The sequence below is a fragment of the Miniopterus natalensis genome, chromosome 6, assembly GCF_054644295.1.
Source record: "Miniopterus natalensis isolate mMinNat1 chromosome 6, mMinNat1.hap1, whole genome shotgun sequence".
Classification (NCBI taxonomy): Eukaryota; Metazoa; Chordata; class Mammalia; order Chiroptera; family Miniopteridae; genus Miniopterus; species Miniopterus natalensis.
The window spans coordinates 81,453,120-81,465,609 of record NC_142086.1 but is presented as its reverse complement, the minus strand read 5'-3'; the positions used below and the strand labels follow the sequence as shown (position 1 = coordinate 81,465,609).

The following is a 12,490-nucleotide window of genomic DNA, read 5'->3' as shown; positions in this document are numbered from 1 at the left end:
CAGTGTAACCAGAATTTATTTTTGTTTAGAATGTTATAAAATATAAATGGCACAAGAATGGGTTATATCTTTGGGAATATGGTGAGAGGAGTCTAAATTTGGAGTCAGGGGCCTGGTTTTAAGCCCAGCACTGCCATTATATTAGCGCTGGGGTGAACTTGTTCAGATGCTTTAATATATGCCCACTTGATATGCTTTTTGTGTAAGATATCACCAGCATCCCTCCTGGCTTTGTTTGAAGCCACTGTAGGTTTGCGTATCATCTCTTGATATTAGATACTTCAAAAGAAAAAGTCCTATCATGACGTCTAATCCAAAGTGTATTACAAAAATAAAAATATTAGGTCAAGTTGAATGGATAAGCAACATCGTCAGGATTGCATCTTCTGTCTTCAACACAGTAGGAAGCTTAAATACATTGAAACTCTGTGTTATGATAAGGTAAAACTTTTAGAGAATTTCTGTTGTTTTATCCATTTTCTAAGTGTTTACTTCTCTCTCTCTCTCTCCCTCCCCCTCCTTCTCCCCTGTGGCCATTCCTGCCTCCAGTAAGGGTTATACTGACGTTGTGAGGATCCCCGAAGGGGCAACCCACATAAAAGTCCGACAGTTCAAAGCCAAAGACCAGACTAGATTCACTGCCTACCTAGCCTTGAAGAAGAAAACCGGTGAGTACCTTATCAATGGCAAGTACATGATCTCCACTTCGGAAACCATCGTTGACATCAACGGCACGGTCATGAACTACAGCGGCTGGAGCCACAGGGATGACTTCTTGCATGGGATGGGCTACGCCGCCACCAAGGAGATTCTAATAGTGCAGATTCTTGCAACAGACCCAACGAAAGCGTTAGATGTCCGCTACAGCTTTTTTGTTCCCAAGAAGTCCACTCAAAAAGTAAACTCTGTGACAAGCCATGGCAGCAATAAAGTGGGATCGCACCCTCCCCAGCTGCAGTGGGTGACGGGCCCGTGGCTCGCCTGCTCCAGGTCCTGTGACACGGGCTGGCACACCCGGACCGTGCAGTGCCAGGATGGGAACCGGAAGCTAGCCAAGGGATGTCTTCTCTCCCAGAGACCTTCAGCATTTAAGCAGTGTCTGCTGAAGAAATGCTAGCCTGCGACTCTGCTCTGACGCAGGGACGACCGGGTGGCTCACCAGCTATCAGTCGTGGTGAGCAAGAGGCCCACCTGCAGCACAGAAAGTCACGCTTCAGTGTCACTGTCAACAGGAGTCCGATTATGGGCAGAATCTGCTCTCCGAGACCAAATGAAGATGTGCACTATTTCATGTGACAGTGGTGACCCTGGAATATAGAAAAACTCAGGAGCTGGCGAACATCCCCCGGGCGTGCAGGAATGAAACAACACTGATGGATGTAGCATCAGGCGACATTTGAAGACGGCAGAAGGAGAGTCCCCTTTGTCACCTACCTCTAACAGAATGTCTTCAAAGGCACTGTAACCATTTTCACCCACAACCCACAGTAGCTTCTTTTTACTGTTTGTAAATACATCCTGCCTTGGTATGTCACTTTATATCACTCGGTTCTATTAAAAAATATATATATATGTATGTACATATACATATATATTTCTATAAAAAAAAAGTGTTTGACCAAAGTAGGTCTGCAGCTATTTCAATTCTTCCAGTTTCTGGAAAGAGCTGTGGATGTTTTACTGGAAATTTAAGACCTTGCTGCTGTTTTCATGAGATTTAGTTATACTTTCAGACAACAGGAGATCAAATTTTAGTCAAAAAACCATTTGAGAGCAAGCATCTTCTGAGAAATTCTGAAAAGGAAAAGGGTCTTAGTGTATCTAGTCATTTAAATACATACATGAGTCCATCTACTTAGACATTTGACGGCCTGTGTTTTTCTCAGGCAGCCAGCCAAATTCATGCGTAATTAGGTTGTGAAAGTAGTGTTGATGTGTGTGTGTTATCGGTATTGAAGAGTCTAAAAGTTTGTTTCCTCATGCTAGAATTTAAAAGGGAAAAAACACATACTTCACCATATTTTCCATTTAAATTTTCACAATCGCTTTCCCTTTCTATGGCTCTCATCTGATATGATATCTCACAATGTGTAATATATACAAAATACACACAGCAAAGAGTTTCCTGATCACAGTCAGCACTCTCAGTGCCGGTATACCTTTACCAGCAAGTCTTTAAAATGTGTTCGTTTTCGCTTGTTTGTTTGGTTCCAGAGTTCTGTGAGACCTACAAGGTTTCTACTTCTTGTTGACTTAGTTTAATAGGAATATTAAAGATCACTTGGCAATTAGCCGCATCTAGAAGTGACTATCGGTAATGTGGCTAGTGCAAAAAATAAGTGGTTATTAATAAGACTGTTTCCACACTTTATAGGCAATAATTCTTTGAATTTTTAAAAATCCAAGTCTACTGATATTGCACTTGAGATTTTTCCCAATTGGAAGGCATTTGGTTGTACCAGTAAGTGTCTGAATGATGAAATAGGATGATTTTTGAGAAGTTTGTTGCTTTTATTTCCACAGCCTGCCTGGGTAGGTTGTAAGTTTGAATAGTTAGACATGGAAAAATTTTGCAATCATTTGCCTAAAAATCTCTTTTTAGACAGTAAACTGTATCTCTCCACCCCATAGCTCAGAAAATATAAGGTGTTTCGTTTCATTGGGATTTCTTTTTCTTTGTGAAATATCACAAAGCCAGTTGTTTTTATAAAATTGTATAATAATCATACCAAATGTGCCTATTGTGAAGATTTTCATATCAGGATGTTAGGGGACCATTGTTTTGAGTTCCCTTAAGCTCATGAGAGTTTATTTTTATTATAAGATATTTTTAATATAAAAGGATTATGTAATTCATCTTGCTAAATCACGTTTATTTCAGTGGGCCAGGAGAATGGATGTCTCACTGTTCAAAGTATTTTCTTAGGAAATTATTTGGTAAAACAAATAATTATTTTACAGTACTGATTAACCATATTTGGATTTTTATAAACTGACTTTGCTTTAGATGTGGTCGTTTTTTCTTAATAAATTATCAGTTAGCGAAATGAGGCCTATACGAGACTGGTAAGGTACACTTGATGGAGGTCAACCAGATAATTGGGGCCAGGGAACAAAGCTGTTCAAATTAGTCAGGACAGGAATTAAAATCACACCCACCATTTGACTACACAGAGAGAATTACTAGAGGCCAACATTATTTTTTTCCAATTTCCGAAATAATTTTAATCAAGTAATTCAATTATGACAGTTTTATTTTATCTTTTGTGGGTATATCGATGGCAACATTAAAAGATCATTGAAGAGCAAACATGATTGTCTCCTACTCTGCTTTTCTATACTGGACTCATAGATTTTTAATATGATTTATCAGTGATTCATTTTCCTCCAAATAATGAAGTCTGACACTTTTCATTGGAACAATCCTAGGGAGCTTAGAATGGATAAACCACTATTCCATGCTTTTAAAGAATTTCCTCTAGTATTTGGGGGGTTTTTGTTTTGTGGGTTTTTTGTTTTTTGTTGTTTTTGTTTTTTGGGGGTTTTTCTGTATGGGCATCAATAGATTGACTAAGGAATGTATGTATAAACTCCTGAGAAAAATGATACAGACCGGAAACTGAAATTCAGAGAAATTGAGTGTTCAATAGATAGGAAGAATGAGAAACAAAGGGAAAATCCTCTGTAACACAATCTAATTCAGTCCAGCTTGATTTTGGACTACGCCTTTCACCTTCCCGCAGTCGCATCTTGAATAAAGAATCTAAGATTCATGATGCTAGGGGATGGATACTTCCTGTAAAAAAAATAATAAAAAATAAAGAGTTTATCTGAAAATGCTCAGGTTAGTAAGAATCTAACCTCACTCACAAAACTGAACGCTCCAGGTTAAGTTTTATTAAATACAAAGGGAGCCCAGGAAAAAATATCATTTATTTCTTCTAGAACAGAAAAGGCCAAATTAAGCCCTGCCTTGTTGTTTAGGGATTTAAGGGCATTAATTTAATTTCTTCAACAAATTCAATTTCCTTTGCCTTCCTGTGGAAACAGTTTTATCCCATTAAACTGAGAATGAAGGGATTAATCACAAACAAAAAAAGTTGCAGCACTGAAAAAAAAGTAATTTATTGTTTATGCAACTGGTATGTGAATTTGTGTGATGAAATTATTTATTCTTATTTAACAAAAATATGTGCAAATTCTATATTTAAAATGTTTTGCTGTTGTCCTACTTTTTAATTTATGCTTCATGTTTGTGTATAAAGTACACTTTGTGAGTTTACATAATATACAGCACTGTTTGCTTTTGTATTTTTTTACAGAAAGCTTTCTGTGTGAAACAGGTGTACGTGTATATATTCCTCGTGTATCTTTATTCTGATGCTATCGTTTTCCTTTCTAAGGAATTTTTAATTTAATCTTTCATCATGACCAGTCATGTTCATTAGTTGTAGTTATATTAACAGGCCTTTTGGGTTCCATTAATACTAATTTTTCCAAGTCACAAATAAGAAAAACACTTATTTAAGGAACTACAGTCCAAGTTTTAAACTTGGATACAGAGAAAGCCTGGAAGCTTCCCACTGAAGCTGACACCGTTAAGAATCAGGTCTCTTCATTTCACCGATATACTTGGACAAAGAGCTGTTGATGGGTTGTATGAAAGTTGTATACACATAAATTCCAGGTGACATCAATGATAATAAAACCAAATATTGTCTTTTGCTGCTTAACAAACACTACTCAAACATTAATAATTCATATCACTTAGTCTCTAGTGTCTGTAGGATTCTGTAGATGAGAGTAAAGGAAATGGATTTAAATGATTCCAATGTTAGTAGTCATGACCGTTTCTACAAATACGGGGTCTCCGTTGATAAAGGGTGACTTTTTACTACTGCCAATGTCTTTCATGGAGTTATAATAGGACTTGGGACAGGCAGGGACAAATCACATCAGCTTGCCCCTGACTCTGATTTCACAGTGTGGTCACAGCAATAAGGCAAAGCCCCCCTTGGACACACAATTGACCAGACCAACCTCTGGCTCTAATGCTTCTCCCAGGGACTCCTTCCTTATCATCAAGGTCACTGTCATGGTTTAGGTCAGGATAGCAGCCAGATTCAAAGAAACTCAGGATGTGTGCTATGACTTAGAGGTCATTGTGAAATAAGACTGACTGTAATAATGTCCGAATTTTGCTGACGGTTTATGGCCAAGTGTGAAACCTCATTGGCACGATTGGTGAACATTCCCACTCTATTTATAATTAAACTTGAGACCATAAAAATACCTTATTATTTTTAACATTTCAAAGCTACAAAATAAATGAATAACCCTGAGTAGAGAAACGTCCATCCAAAGCTATAACAGAGCCAAGTGCAATGCCAAGGTGATCTGTCATTTAGACACACGGAAAAGGAACTTGTATATTTTCTCTATTATTTTTCTCATTCATCAAGAGCCTGTAGTTTTAGATTGTCTAAGAGGCAGATCAACTTAACTCGCTAGTCCACTGGAAAAAAGCAATCTTCCTAATAGCTTCCCGCTACCGGGAATTGCAGAAATGACTTCTCAAATTATATCACCATGAAACACATCAATCTATGAAGCATAACTGTGTTCTGGTCAATTAATATATGGGAACATGTTGCAATAAAACCCATGTATTAGTGAAACAAAAAATGGAAATGGACGTGATGTTCAGACTAGAAAAGCATTTAATGTGGCCGATGTTTTTTCTGGTGCCATGAGACCGTAACTCTCAATGCAGATTTTGTGGAGACAATAAAGAAATACGTTGTTAGAAGATGCTGGTTTGAAAGAGAATAGGACTGAAATGTATGTGTTAGCTAACCCAGTTAACTGCACCCTCCTGATATACTAGCACTTTAGCAGTAAGTCTGCTGTCTGTGGCCCTTGTCCCGTAGCTCCAGCTGGCCCACGTGGACGCCATAGGTCAATGAAGAAACGGATAATGCCCCATCATCCTAGAAGGCACTGTCACCTCAGAGTGACCCAAGTCTAACACTGTGAGAAAAGCTGTGATTTATAAATAAAACAGGGCATTCTTAGTTTTTTTCATTTTCCTCTGGTACATGCAATGAACAATTATAATTTTTTATCAAGGTGCTAACATCTTCAGTGATCAACTGTCCAATGTGGTATTTCTGAGTTACTATTTTATTCTACGTGATTTTTCTGTTTTCAAGAACTTAAGTTTTTTTGTTTTTTTGTTGGTTGTTTTTTTGTGTGTGTGTCAAGGCTGGGCACAACTTGATACTCAAAAGTTAGGAAAACTGCATCGAGTGGTCATTCCGATCAGCGGTGTCCAGTGATACAAGCTGTATGTACATCGGAGATGTTTCAGGTGACATCAAAACTTGAAGAGTCAGGCTGGAGAGGGGACTTTTAGATGAGTCACATTTCTTCACTGACTAAGACAATCAGCCTTCTTTTTAAACAAATGTGCTTGGTTCTTATACACAGACTTCTATGTATCCTTACTTGGCCTGACTTCGTTCAAGCTTCGCAGTATTTTATGTCCATAGTAAACACTTGGCTACTATATCTCAATCTTTGCTTTAATAATTCACAGCATATTAGCAACACTTCACCCCATACTGAGAGCATATTGAGACTAGATCATGCTGTGTGTCCTTTGTGAGGCTAGACTTTTGATTAAGAAATAAATACATCGTCCTCTGGATGGTGTTTTTGCATTTTGCTCTCAGGCATGACGTAAATGTAGGAGTTGACAAATACTGCTTACATTTGAGTATTCTATATTTGTCAGAGAAAATCATGCACATGCTTTGTAAATAGACCGCAGACAACTAAGCAGATTGCAGAAATATGTTCAATCAGATGTGAGCAGTGGCGCGAATATTTGATTTCTGTATTTGAGTCTCTGAGTAAATTCAGGTGATAAATCTAAGTAGGTAGAACTGAGTTTTTTTAAATCTTGAAAGGTGCTTACAAGGTAGAGTAAGACTTTGAAGATTTACATGTTGTATATAAGCTGCTTATTACCCCTGGTTTTTCAGAAGTGATGGTATTTTTCAGTAAATACAATGCAGTTGAAAAACCAAACATCTTGGGAAACTGTGGTGGGTCTCACTGAAAATGTCTCTCCAGCTTTGGCAAATTTCAAGCCTGAATAGACTATCGAAAGCATCACTGTGTCTTCTAGCCTGCATTCCACAACAGCTCTGTTATTCAGGTAAAGCCCTTGAACTGAGTCAACGGGGACCTGTACTGTAATAACTCATTGAGGAACAATATCCTATTTTGTAAAGCATTTTCCTATGTATGACTTTAAACTGTAAAATTAAACATTGGCTTTGTGGTTTCAGTGAGCATAATAAATGTAAACTGTAAACTAGGTTAAAGTATGTACTGCATATAATATGTTTTAGAGTTGGAAACTATTGCCCATTTATTTTAAATATTCTCATAATAGCAGTAGAACGCTGCCAGGTCTTAAGAAAACTCTAGGCTCGCTATCATTTTGACCATCCCTCAGCCACTTTGGTATAGACAATTAACACTTTATCTGTTTTAAAGTCTTCTTGCCAGACCGCCACCCCCTAAGTCTGTCTAGTATCAAAATGTTGGTATTAAATCAGAAAAAGAGAACAACATAACCTACCTGGTTCACCTACTATTTTCAAGCTAAAGTTTTTCTAGATATAAAATCAAAGAGTCAAAATGATAATGCATGCATGGAAATTCAAAACAAGTTGGCATTCACTAGCAAAACCCTATTTATTTGCCAACAAATTTATGGTATTAAGGTCCGAAGGACATCAATTCTTTCTAAACCTGTAATCGTTACCATTTAGCACACATTGCAAACATTGAATTTCCCTCTCATATCAAATATTTCAGAATTGTATATTTTTTCTTTTTAGTAGAATGTTTACTTTTTAAGAAATAATTTAAAACACTTATACTTCTTAAAATATTATACATAAACAGCCATCCTAAATGGCTAGGATTTGTTGAACACCTCTCTGGGTGAGGCCCAGTGGTAAATACCAACTTTCTCCCACATGTTTCTCTCCATGACCTTTTTGACCTTGGTCTTAAGAGTCCAGTATTATGGATGACTGTCACATAATAACTGTTAATGGTCATCTAGCTGTTGCCAAGTGCCAGGCACCGTTACAAGCACTTTAGACATTTATTTTCAATTACTGGCTTTTTTAAGCACTGAGAGTCTTAAATCCTTATGGACTCTGAGTCTGATGGAGGGATTGTGGGGTGGGTGGAGGATTGTGTGAGTTTGGAGAAATGAGGGGAAGTGTTTAGAAGCCCTAATGTGTGGGCCTCCTGTGTAAAAGCAAACACGATCCTAAAATTCCAATAAAAATGGCAAGAAAACTCTGGAGAATCAGGCAAGCAGCAAGACTAGAGGCAACAGCTTAGAGTGTACAAAGGACTGTTGTTTAAGGAGAGAGAATTTGATTTAGAAAACTGGTTAATTGCTCGGAAGGATTAAAACAAAAAAACCTGTGGTATTTAACCTTACAAACCCCTTTCACAGCTAATAATGGGCTAGTTCAGACAAGGTCAAGGGCATAAAAATGGTCCTGGGGGGTAGATTTTAGATTAGGAGTAGAATGAACGAAGAAGATGGTTAGAAATGAAACTATAGGTGTTTGAAAAGTCAAAATTGTCTTTAATTCCTAGGTTCTGTAGGGTGATCCCTGATATTTTACTCTTTTTTCTGTTCAATGAAACTCATGTTTTCCCACAGAATGGAAGATTGTAGGTCTTAATGCAGATATATGAAGGGGTATAGTTTTTTTCTCAGTTCCCTCCCATGGCCCTCTCACGGGTTAATAGAATCACATCCCAGAATGATTAACGCTCTGGGGCAGTTCTCAGGGGTGGAAGATAAACAGTCCGAAGATCTCACTGTAACGTGAAGTCAGGATATTTGCTATAATAAAACATTTCTCTTTCCACTTCTAGATGCCTACAGCATTTTGTCTCTTTGTTTCAGCTTCATTGGAGTTTGCCTTGAATTGTAGCTACAGACCTTTTGCTCTTGTTGGTATTTATTATTAAAAGCATCTAAATATTGGATAGCAGGAAGGTACCTTTTTTTAATTGCTCGTAAGTAGAATCGTCACCAAAAAAAAATGGCTGAACTAGTTTTAGGTTTAAAAAAATTCTCTACAAAAGTGTTGGGAACCACTAAGTTATTCGCTTTCCATAGAAGTCTGGTACCTTCTAGACGTTGAAAAGAGTGTACCCAGATTGTTTCTTTACTCTCCAGCTCCTTTGCTATCTCTTTTCCAAAACATCAAAGACGTTTCTCTTGCTCCCTGGATCTTAGTCATATTGTTACAGGCAGTGTTGAGATGGGAGCTCAGATTTGAGGGCTGGATAGGATCAGGCAGAAGATACAAAAGCGGGCGAGAGAGAGGCAGACGGAGAAGTAGGAGAAATCCACAGCCTGAGAAGGATTTTGTACCCCTTTGCTGGCTTTGAAGATGGAAAAACGGAGCCACAAGCCAAGAAATGCAGGTGGTGTCTAGAAGCTGAGAACAACTCCCGGCCAACAGCCAGCAGGGCAGCAGGGATCTCGGTTCTACAAGTGCAAGGAACTAGGTTGAAACAACCGCATGGAGGTGCCTGGAGTCAGACTCATCCTCAGAGGCCCCAGAAAGGGAGGCAGCCCTGTGGACCCCGTGAGCCCGACCTGGCAGCACCCAGAGCAGGGGCCCAGCGGAGCCTTGCTGGGCCTGGACAGCTACAGAACTGTGAGGCAATAAACTAGTACCGTGTTAAGCTGCGAAATGTGCGGCGATTTGTTACGGTGCTTACAGGAAATGAAAACAAGGAAGGATCTCAGCTTACAGGGGAGTGTTAGAAAGGCCATCAGGCTCGATCCTACGCTGACGGACAGGTGAGGAAGACCCAGTTATCGGGACGGCATATGGCGGGGGGGGGGGGACACATAAAAAAACAGAATCACAATTACTAGAGCTGACACACTGTCTTGGAATAAGACCATCTAAGCTACCTTTGCTAGGGAGTCACTTGTGCTGCTAGACAAGGGGTTCATATAAACTCCCTGACTCAAGGACAGAACTCATTAAAAGTTGGTCTGAAGCGAGAGTCTTTCGCCACAGTGGTACGGATAAGTGAAACCAGGGTTGAAAATGGGGCAAAAGGAAAAGAAGTTTATGGATGGGGGCATCTATTGCCTGGATTAATGTTTTCCAAAATCCAGCTGAGGAATCCTTTGTTGGTATTAAATAAGTAAATAAAGGTTTTGATCAAATAAATTAAAATTTTAGCAAAGGTGTTCCGACTATATATTGCTCTTAACAAATCATCCCGAAATTTAGTGGTGTGAGATGACAATTTATTGATTTCATGAGTCAAGGCTCAGGTGGACCCTATGTTTGCCCTTCACATCACCTGGGGTCATTTGGCGAGATTCTTCGGGTGGTTGGTCTGGACGGCCGGATCCAGGACAGGCTCACTCACACGCCTGGAGTCTTGGCAGGGGCAGCTAGGAGGTCATGCTCAGCTGTGCCCCTCCCTTTTTACGTAGCCTCAAGCTTTTCCCTGTGGTCCTTCAGTAAGTTGTAGTTAGTCTTCTCACGAGGTGACTCAGGGTTCCAGGGGGAGGTGGTTCCAGAGAATCAAATCAAACCTGCAAGGTTTCTTATGGCAGAGATATGGGAGTCCCTAAGCATCTGTTTTAGCACAGCTAAATACAATTTGCACATCCTATGAGTCAGCAACACTCAAAGGTCTCCCTTTGGACCACTGTAGGACCAGTGGTAGAAGAGCTGGTAGGATTTGGAAGTGACGTCTGTCATTTTAAAGTTCATTTTTCTTTGCAAACATGTCATTTCTGCATGCAAATCAGTGGTTGTTTTTGTTTTAAAAACAACAACGTTTAGAAATACAAAGGCATAACAGTTAATGGCCTAGTGGAAATCATTACCCTCGATATCTGTCGGAGTACAAACCCAGCAAGCGCAGACGCTAAGTCATACAGCCTTCATCCCCTTGGTGCGCCAGCCCTCACTCTAGGGAATCTTCCTCGTTGGGTGGGGAAGATGAACTGATTGTTATTTGTTTATGTCGTTTTGTTTTCCAAGTCTGCATGCCTTTCCATGAAAAGCATTTCAATATGTGTGGATCAGGAGTGCCTGACTTAAGGAGGCCTTCGATTTAAGGTTGCAAAAGAAAGCTTTTGGTATCAGTTGTCCATGTGGAATTGGACGTCTTTATTTCCCAAAATATCTTAAGCCAAATATACACAATAGCATGATAAATTGTTTAGTACTCAGCAGGTCAATTCATAAGCCACTGAAACCCCTCTAATTAGGGAGATGAAGACTTAGGAAATGTGCTCTAGAGGAAATGGGTCTAGCTCCTTAAGATGACCCTCTTTCCTGTAGCCATGGTCAAGTTCCTGTTCCTGTTCCTTTAAAGTGACCGACCTCACTCCCAAATCCTACTGGCTCTCCTGCCATTGGTCCTGCAGTGGGCCATTCAGATGCTCAATGAATCTGCATAAATCCATCAGCACAGCATCAAAATATATTTGCTGAAAATGGGTCTAGAGACTGCAGGAAAGGCAGTTATATGTTGCATCTTTATCCTAGTGAAAGAATAAAACCATTTTAATGTTGGCAGTGTTTCTGGAACTTATTATTTTTATACTCATAATCCAATCGAGATTAGATTTGTAGACCTTTATTGGATTTTGGCACTGACTGGTTTCCATTATGGGAGCTCAGGTACAGAATTTGACGTGAAAACCAGGACTGTCACTGAAGGTGCTTTTTAAAAAATGTTTTTAAACTTTTAAAAATAGAAATCTCTCAAAAAATAGGTTTTCTCTGGCTGTCTGGATTTCCTGAGCACATCTCTTCTTTCGGCGTACTTTTCCTTTGAACTTCCATTTATTCTTTTTTAGAAAAATCTATACGAGAACTTAAAATTTCTTGAGTCAAATACCTCTTTAAGGACCTGATTAAATGCACATGCACAAAAATACTATATACAATTTCTGGAGAATTCATGGACCTCCACAAGAAATTCCAATGTAGCAGAAAGAAAATAAATATGTTGTAAATAGAAGTTTTCTAATAAACAACTTCTTGCAAGTAAGAACTTTGCTCTTAAGATTAGAACATACTGATATACATTGATAATTTTAAAAATATTTTTAGTGATTGCTTATGTATATAAGCTGTAATACTATTAGGGTGCAAATAATACAGGGTTCCAGTAATCAAGGATGTAAAGCCAGGGAGAGGCAAACTATATTGCAGTGGAATGGTTTCTATACTGCAGTTAAATAGTGTCAGTCATGCAAGATAGTTGCCAAAAAGCACCTGGGCTCCTGCAGCGCACTGACAGTCACGCACACTGTATGTATACAGCGATTCCCTTCCTACTATGCATTGAGAACATACATTGCAGACGCTGCTGATGCAAACCTCCTTTCCAC

The 12,490-nt window shown here is 39.0% G+C and overlaps 1 protein-coding gene across 1 annotated transcript in view; it reads left to right on the top strand.

Moving 5' to 3' along the window:
- ADAMTS5 (ADAM metallopeptidase with thrombospondin type 1 motif 5) overlaps positions 1-7,391 on the top strand; it is a 44,587-nt gene extending 37,196 nt beyond the window's left edge. The window contains exon 8 of the mRNA XM_087818382.1: positions 550-7,391. Within this exon, the coding sequence (XP_087674508.1) occupies positions 550-1,117 (568 nt within the window). The 3' untranslated portion in view covers positions 1,118-7,391. The remainder of the gene's footprint in view (positions 1-549) is intronic.
- Positions 7,392-12,490: the final 5,099 nt, after the last annotated feature.